General features: G+C 40.2%; 1 protein-coding gene across 1 annotated transcript in view; it reads right to left on the bottom strand.

The window, feature by feature from the left end:
- Positions 1-12,735, bottom strand: part of LOC139647805 (whirlin-like) — a 28,636-nt gene extending 15,901 nt beyond the window's left edge. The window contains exons 1-2 of the mRNA XM_071523773.1: positions 12,392-12,735; positions 10,384-10,420 (exon numbers count right to left, since the gene is read on the bottom strand). Of these exons, the coding sequence (XP_071379874.1) occupies positions 10,384-10,420; positions 12,392-12,735 (381 nt within the window). The remainder of the gene's footprint in view (positions 1-10,383; positions 10,421-12,391) is intronic.
- Between the last annotated feature and the right edge of the window lie 11,756 nt (positions 12,736-24,491).

Below are 24,491 nucleotides of genomic sequence, written 5' to 3'. Positions count from 1 at the left end.
AAAAATGCACAGGAATGCACAGTGCATGTAGGGGGCGTGGTCTCAACAGCCCTGCAGTAAGCAGTGTGCTATGTGTGCATGTGATTGAGGAATAGCATAGATATTCAACTGTACTTGCATGATATCTGGTTGTTTTAGTCAGGATTATGCTAAAATATATTTTCCCCAACTATATTTAAGTTCCCTATTAAGAGCATACCTTCAATTTAGTAAATTCCTGGTTTATTCCCGTTTATTCCCATAAATTCCTGTTAATTCCCATAAATTCCCGTTAATTCCCATGGAAAGTTTCCAACTTTGAAAATTCCCGGAATTTTGCAACCCTAGATACGATACATATTGCGATACATTGCAATACTCTACATAATTTAATAATTCTGAAAATTTTAAAATAGAGCTGAAAATACAACTTGCTGTGTACCACCTGGGTAGTCTAATATGTACATCACATTATATTGATAACTCAGCGGACATATTGAGTCAAAACTATTTAATTCAAAGGGATTTGAGGGAAATTTAAGGACATTTTAAATCCATTTAATCAATTTTTTTAATGTATCGATACGAGGGGCTGGAAAATCGATACAGTATCATGGAAAAAAATATTGCAATACTCAGCTGTATCGATTTTTTGCACAGCCCTACTTCCAACCTGGCATTAACATAAATCTTAGGTGATATGATTGTAATCTGATTGTGCAAAAACACAAATCCAAGTGTAAATGCATTCAAGACGGACTGAAGATCTGATCACCCAAGCCAGCTGTGGCGGTCAGAGACACATTTAGTCACATTAACAACAATGTGTAAATGCAATGCCTCTCCAATCCACGCACAAATGGAAATACATGTAAATCAAGCAGGAGGCAGACAAGTCAGATAATAAAATACTTGAAAAAAATACTTGAAATCCAATTTCAGTGCGTACACAAAGCCTTTTGTATCCGCACTGTGTCACCTGATGGCATGAACAATGAGTTTCATCTTGCACCGTTTCTGAATTGATGGTATTATCTTCAGCTATTTAAATTATGAACAAAAGGAAGGGATGCTGTGTTGAAATTGTTTCTCGTTTCTTTTTCATAAGAAAATGGATAACTAGACTATGATGTAAATCCTTGATGGAAGATTAACTAATAAAAAGAAACTTTATGTTGTGAGTAAACAACTTCATCATCCTATAATCAGAGGATTTATATGTCGGTGCTCTATGATCTATAGTCTGCTCTATTTCTTGTTTTGGATGAGTTGCAATAATTCTGTGTATTAGAAAATTGGGTGTAAACATGCTAACTGGTAATGACTGAATCACTTTATATGCCACTTGTGTCTAGTGTTGTAGTACTCGAGATCGGTCTTGGTCTCGAGACCGGTCTTTTGAAGGTCTCGGTCTCGTCTCGGAATCGACTGCATTTTTACTCAGCCTTGACTCGGTCTCAGACAAAGAGAACTCAGAATTTTACTTCAAGACCAGTCAATACCACAGCTGCAGTAACATCATTACCTGCCAGTGCCTTGTCTGATTTATTTATTTTTACTGTGAGTGGATGTGGAAAATTTCCCCTTCAAATTGCAACCAATAACTTGGCTTATTTTAAGTTTGAAAGGTTATTAATCATTAACTGCTGTCCCTGAATCCTAAATAATGCTTTCTTTCTTTTGGAATTTTAGCAGAGAAATGGTGTAAATGTTGAGCCATCACTATGATTACAGTCATGGTCTTGAAAATGGACTCGCATTGGTCTGGTCACCCCTGAAATCTGATTGGCCACCCCAGGTGCCACCCCAAAATCCTGAGTTATGACTGGCTGATGTTAGAGGCAGGACCATCAAGCCAGTTAATTTCTTTTTCCAAAACTACACTCCTTGAGTTCCAAGAAACACACCAAGGGAAGAAAAGAGAAGACCAAATTAGGGATCAATGTGAAAAAAACACTATGTCTGACAAAACGGAATGCAGCACCTGAAGATAAAGACCAAGAAGTAATGTTAGTAGCATACATTTTTTTTTTATATGCATACATAAAACAGGGATGCCTGATAATTCTGGTTGTTTTCAACCTGGGCCTTGTATGGAAGAGGATTAGGGCCACATGGTTAAAAATGTATTTAAATTCTGAGATTAATCTCAGATTTCTGAGAATAAAGTCAGAATTCTGAGTTTAAAGTCGGAATTCTGACTCGGAATTCAGAATTCTGACCTTCTGACACACCACTGGTCTTGATTCTGTCTCGGTTTAGGTGGTCTCGACTACAGCGCGACCTGTGTCTCCAGATTCTTCTGTTTGGCGTTGAGGACGGCAGAAGCTGAAACATCGCCAATAAAGTTATTATGAAAGGAATGGTGTGATCTTCTGCCTTTAGTCACTGTGTCTTGAGGGTGCGGGCCTACGCTAGATATTTTGGAAAGCGTTGGCCTAATTGTGAGAGCCGACACACCATTAGAGACTAAAAAAAAAGACGAAGTGCGAAGTAAAAGCTCTCAGTTTGTATACCAGAGACGCATTTGAAGGCCAGGTGTAAATGTAATCTATCTAAATCATATCACACAATCCAGATATGAAATGAAAGTTAATTCCAGGTGGAAATGGGGCTGTAACGGTACATTGGAAATATATTGTTTGACCTTTTTCTTTTCTACAAGGACTGACAGTATGTGGCAGCCAAGCAAGAATGTCCCATGTGTTCTGAGGCTGCAGAGGGTTTACTTGCGGGGCAGTGGCTAAGCGCCGGGCTAGAGGCGGAGAGGAACGGTCCATCGGGACGTCGAGGTGCATCTGCGCCCGAATGACCCCTCTCTATGTTTGTGTTTGCTGTAGATGCTGGCAGATGTGCCTCCCAGACTGAATCACAGAGATGCACATCTACACGTCTTATGGGAATCCAACGAAAAGGCTTACGTAACGTGACTAGACTGCTGGACTCGTCCCCAAAAAACAGGAATGTTGATTAAAGCACCACTGATACGTATTTTATAGTTCATCTTGTTCTTGGTTGTTGAGATAAACCCTGAACTGAACCATCAGCTCTTCTCCACTGTCCTTCCTCACTTAAGACAGTGATTCTCAACCTTTTTCATATCAAGAACCCCTAATTTAGTCCACATTAAGGCCACGGTCCCCAATTAATGAGAGATTGTCTCTCGGACCCATTTTGTCTAGAATCCCATGACTGTCTGTATTGTAGGTAGAGAGATAACAGTGAAGCTATGATCTAAATATACATTCTTATACATTCTCTAATTGTGTTAACTTCTTGTAAGTGAAATAATGGTGAAGTTTAACATTTCATCAATTTGCTGGGGACCCCCTGGTGGTCCCCGGACCCCATGTTGAGCACCACTGACTTAAGAGACCGAACAGTGTCACAAATTTTTTTAACTGTTGTCTTGAAAATTTTGTAAATCCAAATTTTGGTGATTTCCATGTTTTTCTTTCAGTTGAAGGATTGCATGGTCCTTTGTAATAATTCTATCAACTTTGGCCTTATGAAACCCTATCACAATTCATTAGATAAACTCAAAAGTGCATGCTCATCAAGCTAAAAACAAGGCTGTAAATTGCCAAAAAGTTAACAAATTGGGGATAACGAGGTTTTCCACCCAACAGTGGCAATTTGTAATGAGTATTTTGAGTTACAGTGAGTGAAGAGAATTCCAACAAATGAGCAATGTGCTACAAGTGGCTGTGCTCTATTGTGGTTTTAGAACAGCTAGGAGGCGTTGTTAGACACAGTCAAAAAGTGTCTTATTGGTTTTATAAAACTTTGGTTTCACCCCATTGTAATAAAAAATAGAACACAGCTGTTCAATAAATCTTTTATTTTTAATGAATAATAATAAAACAGTAATGGTTGTCTCAAGCCCACTACTCTAACCTCTAGGCTATCACTTACGTGTGTGTGTGTGTGTGTGTGTGTGTGTGTGTGTGCAATTTAGAGAAAGCACCTAAGCTGTCCTCTAAACCGAATATGATGTGTCAGCAGTCATGCCCTTCTCATGCACTATTAACCAATCAGATCCCCAGAGCTGGAGGCCTAATTAATATACAGTCCTGTACCTCTACTAACAAGCTGCTTTTTTGATAAGTATTCCCATTCTAGTCACTAGAGACAAGCGCTGAATACTATATGCCTTGTCCCTCTTGGCTATGATGCAGAACCCATTCAGCATTCATGGGAGGTTTTCTTTTTTTTTTTTTTTTTTTTTTTTCTCTGAAGAGCAGCGTCCTTTATTCACTGTCCCTAATTCATTAATGGTTACCCGACGGCTGCTGAAATGCTCATCGGACCTGCATTAAATCAACATGGCCTCCCATCCCATCTTAAATTACAAAGCTCATTAGGCCTCGGGTGCCTGAAGCATAGAATTTGGACCTATTTCTGAAGAATAGCTGCTTAATTATAGCGGAGCCTTTGAAGCAGACCGGGTTGGCCTTCTGCGCACATTAACATGTTGCTCATCTGCTTACAGTGTCAATGGAATCTATTAATAAAAAGGGACAGTGGGAGAAGCAGGGTTAATTGAGCAACGTGGGGTATAGTAGAGTGCCTTGATTATTACCATAACCGTTACATCAGAGCCTTGTCATATTCTATCCGTTTTTTGTGCTTATTAGGGGCCAGGCAGCTCTGCCGGTCCCTCTTGTATTTGCCAATGTTATTATCTGCTTCTTCTTCCAACAAGGAAATCTGCCTTGCATGAAAATAAACAAAACTTTGTACATAGGTCCAGTCCCATGCCAAACTTCCTCAACTGGCTTTGGGGGTCACTACAGCAACCATCTAAAGTTTAAAACTTTGAAAATTCATAACAAATCAGTCGTACGTGCTACAGCTTTGCAACTTTCAACAAAATGTAGGCCCAAGTGAGCAGAAACGTTCAGATGCTTTGAGCTGCCAGGAATTATGAAGTCCATCACTCTGTTTTTCTCAAAAAACTGTAAAACTAATTAAACCTATCTCCTCCCACATTTTTTGCCACAAATTGACACCAAACTTGCTACACACTGCTACTACTTGCATCTTCAGACTGTCCTCCACAAACGATCCAGCCAGATTTGTGAATTATCAAAAATTGAGCCCACAGTGCATCAAAATGTTTTACTGTAAACAGTACTGTAAACAGCTACTGCAAATTCTCGCTAAATAAATCTCCAATGTTCATCAAAATAAATGACAAAATTTTGCTGTCATGGTAGATGAAGTGTGGTAAATATCATAATTGTATCTCAAAAACAGAATTTTTGACAGCATTTTGAATTCTATCCTCATGTAAACTATTGCAGTCAATGGAAATAGAGCATCTTTAAACATCGGTTTTTGGCTTATGGAGCAATCAATCTTTGGTTGATCAAAGGTTGTGAGTTGGAGCCCTGGGTGCTGCAGAATGAACATGCTTATGTCTACTCAGGCATTGTGCTGTGTGGATTAGAGACTCATGATTTCAAAGATACTTCAAGGTTTAATGATAACTTTGGTCCGGACAGGTCTGCTGATGGACCCTCATGTATTTCTCATTTGTCTTCCTCCTCTTCCTATTTTTCCTTTTCCTCCTCCTCTTCTTCCTCTTCCTCCTCCTTCTTCTTCTTCTTCTTCCTCTACCTCCTCAAAATGCCCGGCCCCCGACTCTTTACTCTGTACTCTGTAACTCTGTAGCTTTCCCTGCCAAATAGGTCACATAAATCCCGCTGAGCATTGTTCTGGCAAGCTAGTAAATCCTTTCGCCGGGTCACACTGGAGTCAGTGTTTGAGTGACCTAGAAGTTAGGCAGGTATGTTTGTGACCAGTTTAAATCCTGGACCAGCTGTGAGAATCTAGGTGCAGGAAAGTGATTTATTGCAAATTATTGCAGTGGAGCTGCTCAGTGACCAGCAGTAGACGACTGTGGCTGTACTGGGCAGCTCCCAGCATGAATGTGTCTAATTGGGTGAGTGTGAAGGAGGATGTTGCTGTGAGCTCAGTCACCCTTTCCTTGCATAAATAAAGGTTTAAAAAAATCTGTCTTCTATGACATGGAGGCCTGAAGGCGGGGGACAGGGAACAGGGCCGACTGACAAATTCTTTTTCTAATAGCCAGTAACAAGAATCAATGTTGTACATGGCGCGCATGTCAACTGCTACTGTCATTTCTTTCCCAATGTCATTTCGCACCCTGTCTCCATATTTCACTTGGCTTGACCACAAGGTGCACACACTGTCTGCAGAAAGGAGAGGTTTTATCTTCTTTTTCTTCACAGGAGCCAGACGAACACTTTTTTGCATATGAGGGAATGGAGCAGCAATTCGTAATGTAAAGTAACAACTGTGCATATTGTAAAAACTGTGCATAATGTAATAAAAAAAGTTATACAAACTGATAGTGCCCATAGTAAAATGCTAAACATAAAATTTAATGACACTGAGCCAGATAATGTAAGAAATTAGAATGTTTTATATTATACAGTAAGTTGCAATTTTTTGGCGAGTAATGTAATATCCTCAACTTGTGAGGTAATAAGTTACCAAAAATCATAATTTTTAATGGGTATCTGTCTTGTAGGAAAGCTGGATCAACTGTTCAGAACTGTTCATAGGTGTCAATTTTGGCATCATCACTGTCATGTAATTTCTAAAAACATTTCCATCAAATATGGCAGTCAAAATAACTTTGACTCACACCCATTCAAATGATGATGTTGGAATCTTATAAGTTATTATTCATCCAAAAAAGTATGTCCAGCATTTTTGCCACTTTATTACATGGCAGAGCTGCTCTAGGGGCAGAAATAGTCTCATTAGTTAAGTTAAACCTCATTTGGTGGAGCTAGAACCGCAGTTTTTCACAGGTTAGCTAACTGGTAAACTTGAATGCTCGTGCAAGATCAGAAGGTGGCCTCCAGGGGAAAAAACACCACATCAACCTACTAGAACTGATGGCGGTTCTGTTAGTCCTAGAACACTTTACTCCACTGGTAAGTGGGAAGGATGTGTTAGTGAGGACTGACGACCGGACCACAGTGGCCTTCATAAACAGGCAGGTGCGACCATAGGCGAACGGAGCAATAGGTGCAATGCCTGGGGTTGTCTGTAGATGTACAGACTATCCAGAGCTTGGGTTTCCAAAAGTGGTGTGGAGAAAGGAATTGTTCCACTGACTTACTCACTTGGGTCCATTCTCTTTTTTCTCCAGCACCACTGTCTAAGTGTATGCATTAGCAATCTCCTCTTGTCATGAAGGTTTTGGAGAAAGGTCAGTTTTCGGCCACCCTCCCCTAGCATCCAGTGATACGTTCTGCCACCCCCCAGTAGGAATTGCCTTTGGTTCTTGAAGCCCTCTCTAAAGAGCCTTTCGAAACTATTCTAACCTAATCTCGCTAAAATTGTTGTCAATCAAGATGGCGCCAGGGGCGGACTTAGTGATTTGGGGGCCCTAGGCAAAGGCAAGCATGGGGCCCCCTGAATTCCAACCCTCTCCCTTTTTAATCCATCCTTTCTACATATTACCATCAAGTTGGGGCTGAGAAAACTATGCATGCAAGGGCACTTTTTGTTTGTTTTTCTGCCCCATTTGTGTAGCTTGTTTTTTTTTTTTGGGTGTTACTTCTCTCTCAGCTACTGATGCAGTGGCAAGAAAAATTTGCTTTAGTACCGAAATAGTAACAAAACAGTAAGTAGCAAAATCGCACTAGAAGTGGAATAACACACTATAGCCTGACTGATTAGGGTGGGTGACCATGACTGAAGATCAAAATGATTTATTGTAACAAAAAGTACATTTATTTTATATTGATTAAAAATAAGTTTACATTAGTTCTATTCTTGTCTTTTTTGGGGGCCCTCTGGCTGCCGGGGCCCAAGGCAGTCGCCTACCTTTGCCTAATGGTAAGACCGCCCCTGGATGGCACTGCTGCTTGCATTGACTTAAGTTAAGAGAGTGAGTGATTTGTGTGCACTATGCGTCCACCCCAGTTGTTTACTGGTGAGAGGGAATTTGGGTGGCGCTACATTCAGGCAAAACCTGTCCTTTACACCTAAAAACATTAAAAGTTCTTTTAGGTCTAGGACGACTCAGCTGGATGCGTTTTATCTACCTCCCCGTGCTGGAGACAGAGAGGAGAGACTGCATTGCTTATGCCCAGCAGCGCATTGGCATGCTATGTGGAGCGCACAGCTATGCTGAGACGCACACAGCAGCTGTTTGTGGCCAGCAAGCCCCTGTCTAAACAGACGCTCGCTCACTGGCTTTATGATGGCATTTCACAAGCTATGTGTTAGCGGGCAGAGACCCTCCTGTGGCTATACGGGCGCACTCTACACTAAGTGTGAAACGGCCTTACTCAGTGGAGGGATGGAGGAGATTTGTACAGTGGCGTCATGGTCAGTGCCCTGCCCACTCATCAGATTTTATCTGTTGGATGTGTCTCGGTCTTTTTCCAGGTCTGTGCTTACTTCTGGGATACAGGACTTGTGAATAGGAGGACTTTGGGTGATGGAGTCTGCTGGGACATAAATGCTGGGACATAAGTAAGACTAGTAGTTATGCTTGAAGACTCACGTGTTAAACACTGAGGGGCATAGCAGTGTCATACTATGTTGTTGCTGACCCGCAATCTTGCTAGACATATTAACAATCTTATTGAGTTTGTTCTTGTTAACTACAGACAGTGAGAAATACCAGGCAAAAAAGCAGAAAGTTAGAATACTCTCCACAAATGAACGATAAAAGAGAACCGTTATATGTCTGTCCACTCCAAACTGTCGAAGCTTCCGCATGAAGTATAGCCGTTGTAATCCTTTACTGTAAATGACACCTGTGTTTAAATCCCATGACATTTTTTTTTAATCAATTACTGTCTCTAGATATTTATATTTACCACTTCAATACAGTCACCATCAATAGCTACTTGTTGGTGTGTCCTTCTACTCGCTCTGAAATCATTTCCTTAGTTTTCTTGGTATTTAGCTGAAGAAAACTGGTGTGACACCAAGTAACAAACTCATCCACACATCCACGATGCTTTGTTTCATCTTCAGTGACCAAACCAACAATCACTGTATCACCAGCAAATTTAACATTGAAAACAACGTGTGTAAGAGAGGGACAGACCATAACTGTATATAATTGATTGCATAGTTTGGTCAACAGTCAATCAGGTCTGTGATGGTAACTGTAGTTCTCTGATCACAGTTATTAACTTAGATAACTATTGTTAGCTAGCTTAGCCTAGCTGACCTTCCAAGCTCAAACTAGCCATATTGGCCAACAGCTATCTAGGTAAGCTAGTCTGTTGAACTCAAAGGTTGTGAATGCCATGGTCATGAATGAATGAAAAAAGAGATAATTGCTATTTATATTTTATTTATATTTTGACCAGAGTTCTTGTTGCATTCAAGTTGTATTACCAGTTAGCTAACCTGTGAAAAACTGTGATTCTTTGGCTCCACCCAATGAGGTTTAACTCAACTAATAAAAATTATTTCTGCCTCCAGAGCAGCTCTGCCTCCAAGAAATGTTTGTACTAAAAACTTCCAATCTTCTATATGTAACCTGACAATCTGATGAAGACCATTTAATAAAACACCCACACTGTCCACAGCCTTCACTCACAAGGGAGCAATTCATCCCTCAAAACAGGTATGAGCTATATCGGCATCACATCATAGAGAGCAATATCAAGATTTCTCTCTCCACACATTAAAATGAATGGGGCTCGGCAGACCTCACAGAGAACCAGCAGGACTTTCATTATGGATGTCATGATGTTGTTTGTCCGTGAATAGCCGGTTGACCCCCTGCTGTACGGCTCCAAAGGGACAGGGCTGTTAATAGGAAGACCGGACAGAATTGGCAGAGAGAGCGAAGTGTTGAAACTGTGTGTTTCAGAGGTGATGCTCTGCAGTCTGTTGGACTGACAGTAACGGGAAAGATTTCATTTCTAGATTGGAGGAGTCCGTCTGGGAGGTCTTTTGTTTGGTCTGTCAATGGGGATGTGTGTTCTGCACTCCAAACAGGGCCGGCACTGTAAAAAATGTCCATCTCAAGAAGTAATTTAATCAAATATTGTTTTATTTAATCTTAGTTTTCTTTAAAAAAAAAAGTGAAAAAGCTAATGGGATGACATCATTTCACTTATTTCCAATGCAATTTTACATTGCATCGTCACATTATCTCCAAATAAGGCAGATCAATTCATGTGTTTCAAGATCATGTCACTTGATTCAAGGGATTTCTTGAAATAAGTTGATTTGTAATGGAAAAAACGTGAAATTGTCTCAAAATTAGTGATAGATTTTGTTTTTGTTTGGTAAAAAAGAGTCTGCCAGTCCCTTCTTAGGGCTAAGTGGAGTGCAGTAGTTTTACCATACAGGATAAATCGAGTTAAAGTGAGTCAAAAGCTTTCTTACCTTCCCTAATGTAGGTGTGGCTCTGCCTGAGGACGGTCTGCAAATAAAAAAAAAGAGAAAAGCCATTGCAGATTTAAGAGATGAATACCCAAAGAAACACCTCTCATTCAATACAGACCTAAAAACAAGTTGGATCCAGTTTAACACATCCGAGTAAAAGGATCAACAAAAATACCCTTACGCCTCACCAATTCTTATGCATGTAGGGCATTAAAAACACAACAACAACATCTCGCAGCCGGCAGGGCAGCCTAGTCAAGCCTCAGGCGGGAGCGAGGCAATGTGAGTTTAATGAACTGTGGAGCTGAGAGCCACCTTGTATGATTTCCAAGGCAGCAGCAGGCAGGGAAATTTATACGTCCCCGAATTCTCAATCAGGCCCGGCTCCATTAGGGCTGGGAGACAGATGGATGAGGGGAGAGGAAGGGAGTGGAAAGAGACGGAGGGAAGTCTCAACACATTGCTTTGCCGTCAAGCACAATGGAGCTGTCAAACACGATACTCCGCAACAGGGAAACGTTTTCATGCCCTGGACCCCCCGAATAGACCCACTTTCGGGAGACAGACGGTCCAATTGATGAGATTTTGTTCAACGCTCACCCATATGGGAAGATTTTTGTTGTTGATCATTTAGAATCGAATTAAATTGAATGACATAATCTCGGCACTAGTGGAGTGATCTGCCTTTTTGCGAGATTTTGTCCATGAAACTGCATTTAACAGGTAAAAATGATCGTTCCACTGGGATTTTTTTCACTTTGTTTAAGAAAGGTACGATTCGGGGCGTCCTGGTGAGTCAGTGGGCTAAGGCGCATACCATTATGCGTGAAGTTCTGGGTTCCAACCCGGTACAGGACCTTTGTCGCATGTCATCCCCCACTCTCTCCTAACCTTTCCTGTCTATCTCTACTGTAAAACTATCACAATAAAGGCAAAAGGCCCAAAAAATAAGTAAGATTCTAAGTTTCAATGTCAATCAGAGCCCCAAAATAAAACCAACGCGAGACCACGGAACCCCATTTGATCCGATTTTGTCTCAGGTACCCATGGGAGAATTTTTGTTGATGTTGATTTGAACTGTAGAATTCTTCTTGAGGACCCTGATCCCCACCATCACCAATGGAGTATACCACACTAGCACAATTAAGAGAGTGAAACATATGCTAAACTGTCTCTAACTAAATACTTCCCTGTGATCTGGCACTCATTATGTCGTCCTATGGGGAGAACCCCATCCATCTGGCGTCTACCTTAAGTAGGCTAAAGCAAGCCATAAAAAGCTTTTGCAAATCACTATTGTGATGTGAAAACCTTGTACCTCCAGTTTTAGCGAGCTTCAAATTTTAACTTCAGTTGACATGATCCTCTATGGGTTGAGAAAATTCTACCACACTTGGGCTTATGAAACCCTTTCAAAACCCATTGTATAAACTCAAAAATGCATGGTAGTCAAGCTAAGACAAAGGCTGATTTTCTCAGTTAGGGTAAGTTGACATTTTCAAGATACAAGGTTTTCATCTGACAGCAACAATATTAACCCTGGTCTGCCAACTGTTCACATGGGGAAAGAAAATAGAGAGGCACAGAGCAATTACAGTGGGATGAGTCCCACTGGAAATCCACAGTGACTGAATGTTCGTACTTTATTACTACAGAAGTTACCAGTGCATCTCTGCACCAATGCCACTAAGACAATTCTAGTGCATTTATTACCTCCGCCAAGGAGGTTATGTTTTCGGTGCCGTTTGTTTGTTTGTTTGTTGGTCTGTTTGTTTGTCTGTTAGCAGGATTACGGAAAAACTACTGGCCCGATTTTCATGAGACTTCGTGGAAGGGTGTAGCATGGGCCAAGGAAGAACCCATTCAATTGTCGAGCGGATCCGGATCCGACTCACGAACAATCAATAATAGCACGAACCTTGGCGGAGGTCTGCGCTCTCCGAACATCCTTCTAGTTCTACTCTGCAAATAAAGTGATTCTAATTCAGTATGATGCTGTGGCGCTCACCTTGTATTGCAACCACTGGCACCAGCATTGACAGCGGGGTTGCCGCTAGCACTTGCGCAAGCCGTGGCGGCGCTCTCCGCTATGGCCGGGCTGCTGATCCACTTGGTCTCGTCCACCAGCGTCCGGGCGTGGGGCAGACGGCCCACGTCCCGCACCCTCATCAGCAGGTGGCGTCCTGTCTTAAGGATGTGGACCGCCTCGTCGTGGGAGATGGTGACGAAGCTTCGCCCGTTCACTTCCAGGATCTGGTCGCCCACCTGGCAAAGAAGGCGAGAGGCCAGTTTAATTAGATGGGGAAGATGGCCATATGGTGCTTCTGTGTAGACATACACAGACACAGACATCAGGTAGTAAACTAAGTTTTCTCTTCTTTCATGATTTCACCTGTCAAGCAGCTTTCTGTGTTTAGGCAAGCATCTCCATGTGCTGATGTGTGCCTGATGCATTCTTTAGGTCCTTGTTGAACTGCCATGTCTGAAATGCCTATGAAAGTAACCTTTACAGACCAGTTGATGGACCATACATTACTGCTCCTGCTGACGCTAGGTTTCACTGCTGTTGTATTGAAAGATTGCTTTTTCAGGTTCACATCTCTCTATAACTCAAATTGCTTGGGGAAGCATTTGGCTAGATAGTAGAAGATTCATTTTAAGCTCCATGGTTTCCTGATAAGGTGAGTTGTGTCATTTCACAGCATTAGATTTGATTTAGGCTTTGCATATTGTTTGCTGGACTTCTTCTTTGTAAGTGGGGTAATCCTTTGTTGAGGATGTAATGTTAGCATAATAGGATAGTGAAGTTGTAGTAATGAGCTATTATTGCTCTAAGACACTCACACATGCGTGTACTTAGCACTAAGCTAGTTTTCACATGTTAGAATGGAATAGGAGCCCACATCATGGTATCTATAGACTAACATAGCCTATACCAGCGCCAGTCAAAATTTACCAGCATTTGGTTGGTGGCCCAAGGTAATTTCCCTGGCTGACAGACATTTGTAACACATGGAAAAATATCCACTTGTATATAATTATACAAAGTCTTGATTTATTGTGAGGAATTAGCAGATGAAGTCATGGGTGTCACATTATTTTACCATATAATATTATTTCCCATATGACCAATAAGTCATTTATGGTCAGCAAACTTATTGAGGATAATGACCTTGATGCTCTTTTTATTACTGAAACATGGCTGGATACAAATACTTTCTTCACACTGCGTGAGGCATCTCCCCCCACTTATAACTTTCTGCACTCTGCAAGGTAGGGAAAACGCGGTGGGGGAGTAGCAGCCATTTTCTCTGATTCTTTAAACTGTCTTCAGGTCTCACTTGGAGAGTACCAGAGCTTTGAATATCTTGCTGGCAACCTACAGTGTGACATGTCAGTCCTGCTTCTGATAATGTACCGACCACCTAAATACAACTCTGAATTCATGAGTGATTTTGTAGATCTGCTATCAAATATCTGTATTGACTACACCAAAGTAATTATTTCTGGTGATTTCAATATTCACATCGATAATCCCACAGCGTCCACCACAGTCTATTTTAATGAGTTATTGCAGTCGTTTGACTTGACCCAACATGTTAAGGAGCCAACTCATCAGCACGGACACATACTTGACCTTGTCATTCCCATGGGTACTCAACGATGTTGCACTGTCAGACCATTACTGTGTTTTCTTCAGTGTACTCTTAGCTGCTGATCGAGCTATCACCAGTAGACATGTCAAGAAACGGTACTTCTGTGAAACATCACTGCAGTCTTTTCTAACTTACTTTCTTAGTGCAAAGTCCTCCTTGCTGCCTTTATCTGAGAGCAGCAGTTGTGATGACCTAGCCGATCGCTTTAATTCTCTTCTGTTAGACAGTAGGCCTATCAATAATACTGCACCACTAAGATCTAAAAAAAATGTTCATAAAGCAGCTCAAAAGAGACTGCCGAAAAGCTGAGAGGAGATGGAGAAAATCAAAACTGCACATTGACCGGGACATCTTCAAAAACACACTTACAACAGAACCTTGAAACAGGCCAGAAAAGAATTCTTCTCTACTCTTGACACCCACAAAAACGATTCAAAACACCTTTTCTCATTAGCCCCTCCCCTGCTGTTTCTTCTGATACTTTCTCATCCGCCAAATGCAATGAATTTGCATATTTTTTTAACGACAAAATTCTTAACATCAGGGGCAATATCCCAATTACTAACTTCACTGCTAACTACGACATACCTCAAGCATTTCTCCACTGTAGACTCCAGAGATCTCACTGATGCTATAAATCGACTTTAGTCCTCTACCAGCCCTCTTGATCCACTTCCAGCATCCTTTTTTAAATCTGTTTTTAATTTTTTAACAGATGACATCCTGATCCTGTCAATAGTAAACTGTTCTCTCCAGACTGGTATGTTCCCCCATTGCATGAAAACTGCTGCTATTAGACCACTTCTAAAAAAGAATAACCTAGACCCAAATGCACTTAGCAACTATAGGCTAATCTCCAACCTCACCTTCATGAGTAAGATCATTGAGAAGGTTGTATATCAGCAACTAATCTGCTATCTCACAGATAATAATATTTATGATAAATTCCAGTCTGGTTTCCACACGTCTCATAGCACAGAAACTGCTCTTTTAAAAGTTGTTAATGACATGAGGATCAACAGAGACAATAAAAAAACCTCAGTCCTAATACTCCTAGACCTAAGCTCTGCATTTGACACAGTGGATCATGGGATCCTGCTGGAAAGGCTAAGAAACTGGGTGGGTATGTCTGGCATGGTTCTCCAGTGGTTTGAATCCTACCTGCAAAATCGAAATTTCATTGTCACACTTGGGGATTTCCACTCTAGCAGACACAAATTACTGTGTGGGGTCCCGCAGGGCTCCATCCTGGGTCCTCTTCTATTCAACCTATATATGCTTTCCCTTGGTTACATTATCAGCAAACATAACATCAGCTACCATAATTATGCTGATGACACGCAGCTTCTGATCTCACTATCCACTGATGACTTCCAACCCATAAACTCCCTAGTCAGTTGCTTGGAAGAAATCAACCACTGGATGGCAGCAAACTTCCTTCAGCTGAACAGGGAGAAAACTGAGATTTTGGTTGTGGGTGCTAAAGCCCAGAGACAGCTAGTCTGCGAGTACCTGGAGTCCAGATCACTAAAAACAAGTGACCAGATTAAAAACCTAGGAGTAACCATGGATGGCGAACTCAGCTTTAAGGATCATATCAACGGCATCACCAAGGTTGCCATTTTCCAACTCAGAAACATTTCCAGAATCAGAGGCTTTCTTTCCCAATCTGACTCAGAGAAACTCACGCATGCATTTGTCATGAGCAGGCTGGATTATTGCAATTCTCTGTTTATCGGTCTTTCAAACAAAACAATCCATAGATTACAATTTACCAGGACAAAAAGATCAGACCATATAACTCCAGTCCTCCAGAACCTTCACTGGCTACCTGTTGTTTTCAGAATACAATTCAAAATCCTTCTGTTGGTTTACAAAGAACTTGCTAGTCTGGCTCCACAGTACATCTCAGACATGCTGTCAGTTTATAACCCCAGCAGATCCCTCCGGTCACAAGATAGAAATCTCCTCCATGTGCCTAGGGCACTTTCAAAGTCTGGTGAGATGGCATTCAGTATTTATGCACCTGAAGAATGGAACAGTTTGCCTACTGATCTTAGACTTGCTCCAACAATGTGTTCTTTCAAAACCAAAGACCTTTCTTTTCACTGGAGCATTTTCTTAAATGAACACACTGTATTTGTACAGTATGTTTGTTTGTATGTGTGTTTGTATACGTGTATGTATGCATGGATGTTTCTGTTTATTTGCACATTTTTGCTGTTTTATTCTGTTTTATGTAAAGCATTTTGAACTGCTTTTGTATGAGATGGTGCTATACAAATAAATTTGAATATCATAATTCAAAATTTTTTGCTTATTGGGCAAAGGTTTAGTTGTACTGTACTTGTTCATGTATATATTTTAAACAGTTAATATGGAAATATGGAACATGTAATGTAGCTAGCTACTACTACACTCTAAATCAAATGCTATGCTAATGTCCTCCTTAACAGGGAGAAGGTTATACAGATGGACACATTATAACTGGCTTATTTTTTATTTATTTTCCTCTGGTATGCCTTTTATTTTTCTATGTTTTGTACAAAGTTTTGATATTCTACAATGTGCCATTATCCTATTTTAATGCAGCAGCCTCACTGTACATCATGCTATTGTACAACTAAGCTAGTTAGCAATACATGGTGTTATTGTCACTAACTGAAACTGTTATTCAATTAACGCTCTTATAAAAACATATTTGTAGCTCTTTTCCTGGGAAGAAGAGCTGGAGGCTATGTAGACAGGGACCTTATAAGTGGATGCTGGTTTCTTTTTATTTATCTTCAGAGAATATATTGGTTGTGTTTATCCACCACCACCACAACAACACAACAGAGATAACACCGATTTCCATGCACACACACACACACCGTCCTCTCTCTGTGGTGTTACGCATGCACAGATACACTGCATCCCTGATTCACACAAAGTTGTTTTTTTTTTCATTGTCACAACCTCAGGCCACGGACCTAATACCAAACAGTGAATGCGACAGCCAAGGTCATCCCAACTTTCCCAACTTGTCTAAGTTGTCTGCAGGGTGCAGCCCACACACACACACACACACACACACAAATGCGGCACAGAGGCTAATTATCCTCCTTTAGACAGCTAGACAATAGGTGAGGTACACTGGCCCTTTTCAAAACAAAGTGCCAGCGGAGAATATCACGGATTAGACAATGCAATGAACATTATTCATCAAGCTACGCACTCAATGTGAAACACAGAGGAAAAAACAATCAATGCTTACTAGCCTCTGGCCATTGTAGTTGAAATGCAAAAACAAAACACTCAACAGAGATGACTATTTCATAATCAATGTCCCTGTCTATTTTGCTATCTATCATATTTGGTTGTGTCTTACAGTGGCAGATGTGTGTAGTGTAGCATAGTGCTGGTGTTGTGGAACAACCTCGTAGCTGCAACTTTGTGGATTTTGGTGATTCAGGTTTAGGTGGAGCAGGTTTCAAGACCCTAAGGCCCATGAAACACATTCAAAGTTCAAAAAACGTACGGTCAACATGGATATAATAAAGGGTAAACCCGCTACTGTATTGTATTGTTTATGTGAATGTCTATTTCAATTGTATATTATATTGTATATTTATATTTTAAACGGTGCAATACTGATTCTGGTGCAATAATTCAACTGTGCAATAATGATTTAATTATTTACACTGTTGTATATATTGTAGTATGATGCACATATTTGTACATATTTCTTATTGCTCTTATTTCTATATTATTATTGTTATATATTGTAGTATAATGCACATATTTGACATATTTCTTATTTTCTTATTTCTATTTTTCTTATAATTTCTCTATGCTTATATATATTTCTCTTCTAGAATGTGAGCAACTGCAACGTAACCCAATTTCCTCTCGGGGATCAATAAAGTATTTCTGATTCTGATTTTATGTCATTTTGAAGGCACTATTGAAGTTCCCATGACCAATTAGTCCAATCTATGGAACTATTTAAAGAAGTGATGACAATGTACCAACCTGAAGGCCATGTAGCCAAAAACCTTTAGTGATAAAAGCATAAAATTTGTTGACTTGAATTCCTTCAGATCCTTTTTTAGGCTGACACAAATTCATACAAATAAGGGAAAAAAGCAGTCATGAATGCGTTCTGAAAATATAATAGACTTTTGTTTATATTGGTGGTTGTTTGCCTTATGGTAATCACCGACTGGAGGTCATAGTTTACCCAGATTGTTATTTAACCACTACATGACAGTTGACCACCTGAAAATAAGGCCCAATAAAGCTGTGTTTTCAGTTCCTGTAAAGGTGACTATTTGCAGATACAAGAATTTTATTTGACAGTGAATCTGTCAAATAAATCTCAGCTGGAATGAGGAATACAGTGAGTTTGCCTATAACTGTATGCCAGCTTTTCATATGACTGGCTGTTAATACAGTAAATGTCAAATACAATGAGCGTAGACTGGGGGTCTGTTTAGAAAGAGCGAGTGAAATGGAGGGGGAGGCCGACGCGGTAAAACACAAGAGGCTGCTGAAGCGGCACAAAAACAGCTTCCACTGTATTACAGGAGGAGAGGTAAAGGGAGAAATTAGTTATTGACTTCTCCGCTCCTCTCCTCCGCAGGCCAACACGATTAGGTGCAGCAGAATCAGCCTGAGCGAAACTCCATAACTCACTGAGCCGCAGGGTGGGAAAGAGCGCTTGATTTATGTCGCCCGTGATTCCTCACCATGCCACCCCGCCCGTAACGTGTGGCGTCCATGTTCCCAGACGACCTCCCCACCCAGCCTGACACCTATCTGATGGTAGGAGTGACAATTCACTAAACCCTAAGCTATATGGCAAAATCCCTATAGTATTTGCCCCCATACCTCCAAACAAGTTCATTGGGAAAGTAAAACTAAGATGAAAACAACAGTGTTAAAAAATATTGTCGTTAATTAAAATAATAAAAATGAGACTCAAAACTTAAACTAAAATTATCTTGTGTACTTGTAAAACTAACTAAAATAAAAATATATGTGAAATGTTTTCATTTTTTGTATTTTTGTTTATGTGCAGGGTAAAGAAGAGAATGCATTTTGGGTGGAGAATTTTTTGCTATTTTTAGTGAACGCTAATTAAAAAATTCCTGTAAATAAAAATTTTTTTTTTTTGATTTATCGTTTGTTTTACACAATATCTGTTATATACAAAATAACTGTTAAAACTTTAAATAGCCCTACCAAAAATACTACAACTAAATAAAAACTAAACAAAAACTAAATGTTTGTAAAAAAACAAAAAACAAAAACTAAACTATTAAAAATAACTAAAAATAAAAACTAATGAAAACTCCAAAACTATAATAACCCTGCTTCCAAACCTGCTTATATAACTAGAATAAATTACTGTGGACAAAGTGGAACAATGATTGACAAGATATTATTATTTGGTCAGTGTGATAAATAATTAGACATAGGTGACCAAACTATCTTAGCGGGAACATTGGTCCTGAATTGACTTTATATTTAAATAGGGCTTCCAATTAGATTTCTGGTGATTTTTGCTTGATCTTTGTTCTCCATTATAACGCTAAAACCTACTGGACGCCCTTAGGCGAAGGTACGGTGGGTGCCACACCTCGCCATACCCAATTGACACCCATGATTGGAACAATCTGGTGCCCCTTCCGACTGCAAGCCCCCCCTTCCCCAACCTCCCTCTGCCATAATGATTCGCAAGTCGTGTTCCATTGATCATTCGTGATGAAGTGTGGAATAAACCCTCGGTGTGCGGGGTGCTGGAGGAGCAACGTGTTTGTCCTTTTCACACAGAGAGGGCAAACTGCTATTTTCAGCAGCGGGGACAGTTGGCCGGCCTGCACCGGCCTCCAGGTGGTCATACAGGGAAGAGAGTGGCTGTTAAGGAGACAGGTAAAGGCGAGGAGTTTCTGACAGAGGTGGTAGAAGTACACAAATTCCCTACTCAAGTAAAAGTGCTAATACTCATTTAAAAATATACTCTGGTAGAAGTTGAAGTACAAATTCATAAAGGCCATATTGTGATTTCGATAAAATTTCGATTAATTGTTCAGCCCTAGTAGTGAGTAAAAGTAAAAAGTCTTCAGTGAAAGAAAAACTTGAGTAAAGTACAGATACTTGAAAATCTTACTTAAGTACAGTAATGAAGTATTTTTACTTTGTGACATCCCACCTCTGGTTTCTGAAGGCCAGCGCTGATACTGATATTGCTATATTGAAACTCCCTGTAGACAGTACCGATATCTATAAATATGACCATATTCATGTTAAAAAGTTACAAGTATTCAGCGTCTCCCCACAGATTTCTATTCTTGTCAGGCTGTAAAAGCCTCTGAAACAACATTTAGACCATCATGGGACACTAAAACTCTCCACTTAAACCCAGGCTAATGAAATTATTTTAGCATTAGCAGCTCTTTAAGCCAGGGTGATCCACCACAATTATTCAATGGTAGGGGAAACTGGGATACATTACTACCTTTAAATGAAAAAATAATTTACAAAACAAACATTATTGAACAATTAAAGCTACACTAGGCAACAAAATTACCGGCCCCCAAGTGGCAGCGAGATGTAATTGTTTTGCGAATTATGAGGACTTCATTACCCAGAAATCCCGTGTCAGTAAACTAAATGTCTAAGAGTGTGGTGAGGTGGAGGCTGTTTAGGAGACACTTTTGGATTTCACTCCAAGTTCCATCACTTCCAGTGTGGAGAAGCTTTCCTGCCAGCGACCCTATAGGGACACCAGAACTGTGAACCTGTGGCGTCTCAATTAGGAACGATAGAACGCTCTTCTCTGCTGCAGCCCCACTTTGTGATTTAGGCTCATCAGACAGGTGTATTCTTACATAAAAATCTTGCCTAGTGGGAGTTCAAATGAATAAATAAAATGTACAAACAACATTTGTTTGCATTTCATTGCAGGTTAGTGCTGAAACGATTAGTGGATTAATCGATTAGTCGATCGTCAGAAAATGTATAATCAATTAATCGTTAGTCATTTATCAAGTGAAAATACCAAACATTTGCTGGTTACAGCTTCACAAATGCTAGCCTAGTCAGACTAAGTAAGCAATTTTAAGAATCACTTTGGGCTAGGGTTATTTTTGACATTTTATAGACCAAATAATGAATCGATTAATTGGAAAAATAATTGATAGACTAATCGATAATGAAAATAATCCATAGTTGCAGCCCTATTGCAGGTTGCACAGACTTTTTTTTTGGATAAGGAAACCCTGTAAATGTTAGCATCAGTTTTAATTCAGCCTCACTTTGACTATGCCTGTACTACATGGTACAGTAGCGCCCCCAAGGGGATTAAAACTACACTTCAAACAGCTCAAAATAAACTAGTCAGGGTGGTATTGAACCTTAGCCCCATGACTCACGTTGGCCCTTCGGAATTAAAATGGTTGACGGTAGAAAATAGAGTAAGGCAGCTGAATTGAGACTAACACATAAGATCCTGCAAGGTAATGGGCCAAGGTATTCTAAGAATTATTTTATGCTCGTTAGGGCCACAGATATTGTGCCATGTAGATTTAAGACCTGTTCTGGACAAAATATATTTTTGTACATGGCAGCGGTAGAGTGGAATATGCTTCCAGTAGAGGTAAAATCAAGTCAGTCTTTAAACGTGAATGTGGGGAATGGTTATTTGACCAAAATGAAAGAATGACTTAGAAATGTATATGGGAGTAGGTATGTAGGTACGAGTGTAATTAGGAGTATCTGTACGGTATGTATGTATAGTACAGGGAACCTTAGTCATCTGTGATCTTGCTATCTTTGTCTGCCTTGAAAAAGGACCACAACGGAAATAAGTTATCTTTTAACTTTATTGTGTTATCCTCGACATTTTTTAAATGAATATGTATTTGTCGCAGTGTATGACATTTTATATACACTGAACAAATATATAAACGCAACACTTTTGTTTTTGCTCCCATTTTTCATGAGTTGAAATAAAAGATCTAAGACTTTTTCCATGCACACAAAAGGCTTATTTCTCTCAAATTTTGTTTAAATCCGTGTTAGTGAGCACTTCTCCTTTGCCAAGATAATCCATCCACCTGACAGGTGTGGCATATCAAGATGCTGATTAAACAGCATGATTATTGCACAGGTGTGCCTTGGGCTGCTCACAATAAAAGGCCATTTATTTGATATGCCATTTATGTGATATGTCAAATAAATCAAATCAAATCAAATCCTTCGACCATCTTATCAAAGGTAGATGCCACTAACTGGCCGATATCCAGTGCTTCAGAAATGGCCAATATCGGCCCCATATATCGGTCTAACCCTCATAAGGTGCAATGTATTTTAATGGATACACCACAGCGACTACAACTACTTTAACCACAAGAGACTTAAGAAAGTCATCTTCATTACATGCAATCTCACACCGACAAGCAGCCACTAGCGCTCTCACCCCCCCCCCCCCCCCCCCCCCCCCCTCTCCCTATCCCGACTCTCCTTCCGCCGAGAAAGACGCGTATTCTGGTCCGTCCCCCCGCCAAAGACACCGTCCCAGTGACAAGCGAATCTACGGCCGGACCCCCGACAAGAGGGAGGACTGACACTAATTAAAGATCAAGTCGCAGCCGGAGACACCGAGACGGAGCACACACACACCACACACACCACACACACACACGCTGAGACGGTTAGGTCATGAGTAAATGAGATCTGTCTCGAGAGGCAGAACTGTGACAATACTGAGATCTCGTATGGCGGAATGAGATGTCACAAGGCGGCGTGTAACAGGGGGAATGACCGACGGACTGTCAAGAGACGAGGGGAGAGGATTTCGCGCCCCTTCGTCTTCCAACAATACGAGACCGGAATTCAGTTTGATCCGCTTTAAATGGTCGAGGCCGCTCCCGCAAGGTCGCCAAGCATTAACCTGACTCTAATTGAATGGATTTACAGCAGATTTATTTCACTTTCTAATGGATACGGCTGCGACTTTCGGCCCCTTAAAGTAATGAACGAGCAAAATGAACTGTCACCGTATTGCGCAAGTACAAAATGAGTAATATGATTTTCAGTCGGGTCTATTCATAATAGTGCTGCGGTGATGGATCTACTCGCTTCCCGGCACTGCTGAGTTTAGGAATATTTCAGCATAACAATTTCGAAACGTTACAGAAGGGCTTCAGCCGCTTTTTTAATAGAGACGCGATGCAAGAAAGATTCATCTTAAGGCATCATTTCATCTAGTATTCGGTCCTAAAATGACCCAAGTGAAGAAACAGTTGCTGTTTCCAATGCAAATCAATTTGTTTCAAGATTCATTTTCTTGATACTCCTCCTTGTTTTAAGATATTGAAACTTTTTTTTTTCCCATAGAAAATTCACTGAAACAACTTCATCTACTTTGGAAACAAGTGGAATAGTGTCACCACATTGGCAGAATGTTTCACTTGTTTTGAGAAAAATATGATTTTTTTTTAGAGTAAATATGAGACTATCTGCCTCATTTGTTTTCAAGGAAACACATCCAAACATTAATTCTTTAAAAGCAACACCGAGACATTTCTTTACTGAAGTCGTTGAAAGTGAATCATACTCGGAGTGGCTGTGCGTGGCGGAACAGAGCGAGAGTGCAATATAAATGTGCAGTCTATAGTATAAAAAAAAAAAAATGAAAATTCAACTCGCATCACATGTTGAGGTGAATCCACCTTTTCAGGCTGGTATTCATGTTTAGGACATAAAGTCATAGTATGCATCATAGTAAGTCATAGTAAGTAGTATCAAACTACAATCTATGTAAATGAATGCTTTTCTGAAAATGTAATGCTTTAATGGGTAACACTTTACAATAAGGGTCACTAAGTTAAGGGTTAGTTAGTGCTTAATAAGGGTTAGTTAATGCTTAATAAGCATGAACTAACCCTTAATTAACAGTGAAATAATGTGTCTAGTAATCATTTACTAATGGTGTTCATGTTAACTAAGGTATTAATTTATACATTATTTAATAGTCATCTTTATAAACTATTAAATAATGTATAAATGAATACCTTAGTTAACATGAACACATTAGTAAATTACACTTTAACTGTTAATTAAGGGTTAGTTCATTCTTATTAAGCATTAACTAACGCTTAACTTAGTGACCCTTATTGTAAAGTGTTACCCTTTAATGTTTTTGTGCTGTAAAGTAGTTTGAGATATTGAGAGAGCGCTATATAAATAAAATGTATTATTATTGTTAGTATCATAATTGATTTTTCTTCATATGAATGAGTGTTTGCCTTAAGATGATCACTGTCCGGAGGTCATATAGCTTCCCCCCCTTTATTTACTGCTACATCATTGGTAGGGAGGGACGGAGGGTGGTAGGGAGGGACGGAGGGAGGGAGGGAGGAATGGATGGATGTAAACAGGGGCGGAGAGCTGGTTCTCCAGGGG

The sequence above is a fragment of the Centroberyx affinis genome, unplaced genomic scaffold (genome assembly GCF_046629955.1).
Source record: "Centroberyx affinis isolate AG114_WGS23_722 - 3 ecotype Tasmania unplaced genomic scaffold, CSIRO-AGI_Caff_v1 ptg001114l_1, whole genome shotgun sequence".
NCBI lineage: Eukaryota > Metazoa > Chordata > Actinopteri > Beryciformes > Berycidae > Centroberyx > Centroberyx affinis.
The sequence above is the reverse complement of the archived record's forward strand: the minus strand, read 5'-3'. Positions and strand labels throughout refer to the sequence as shown.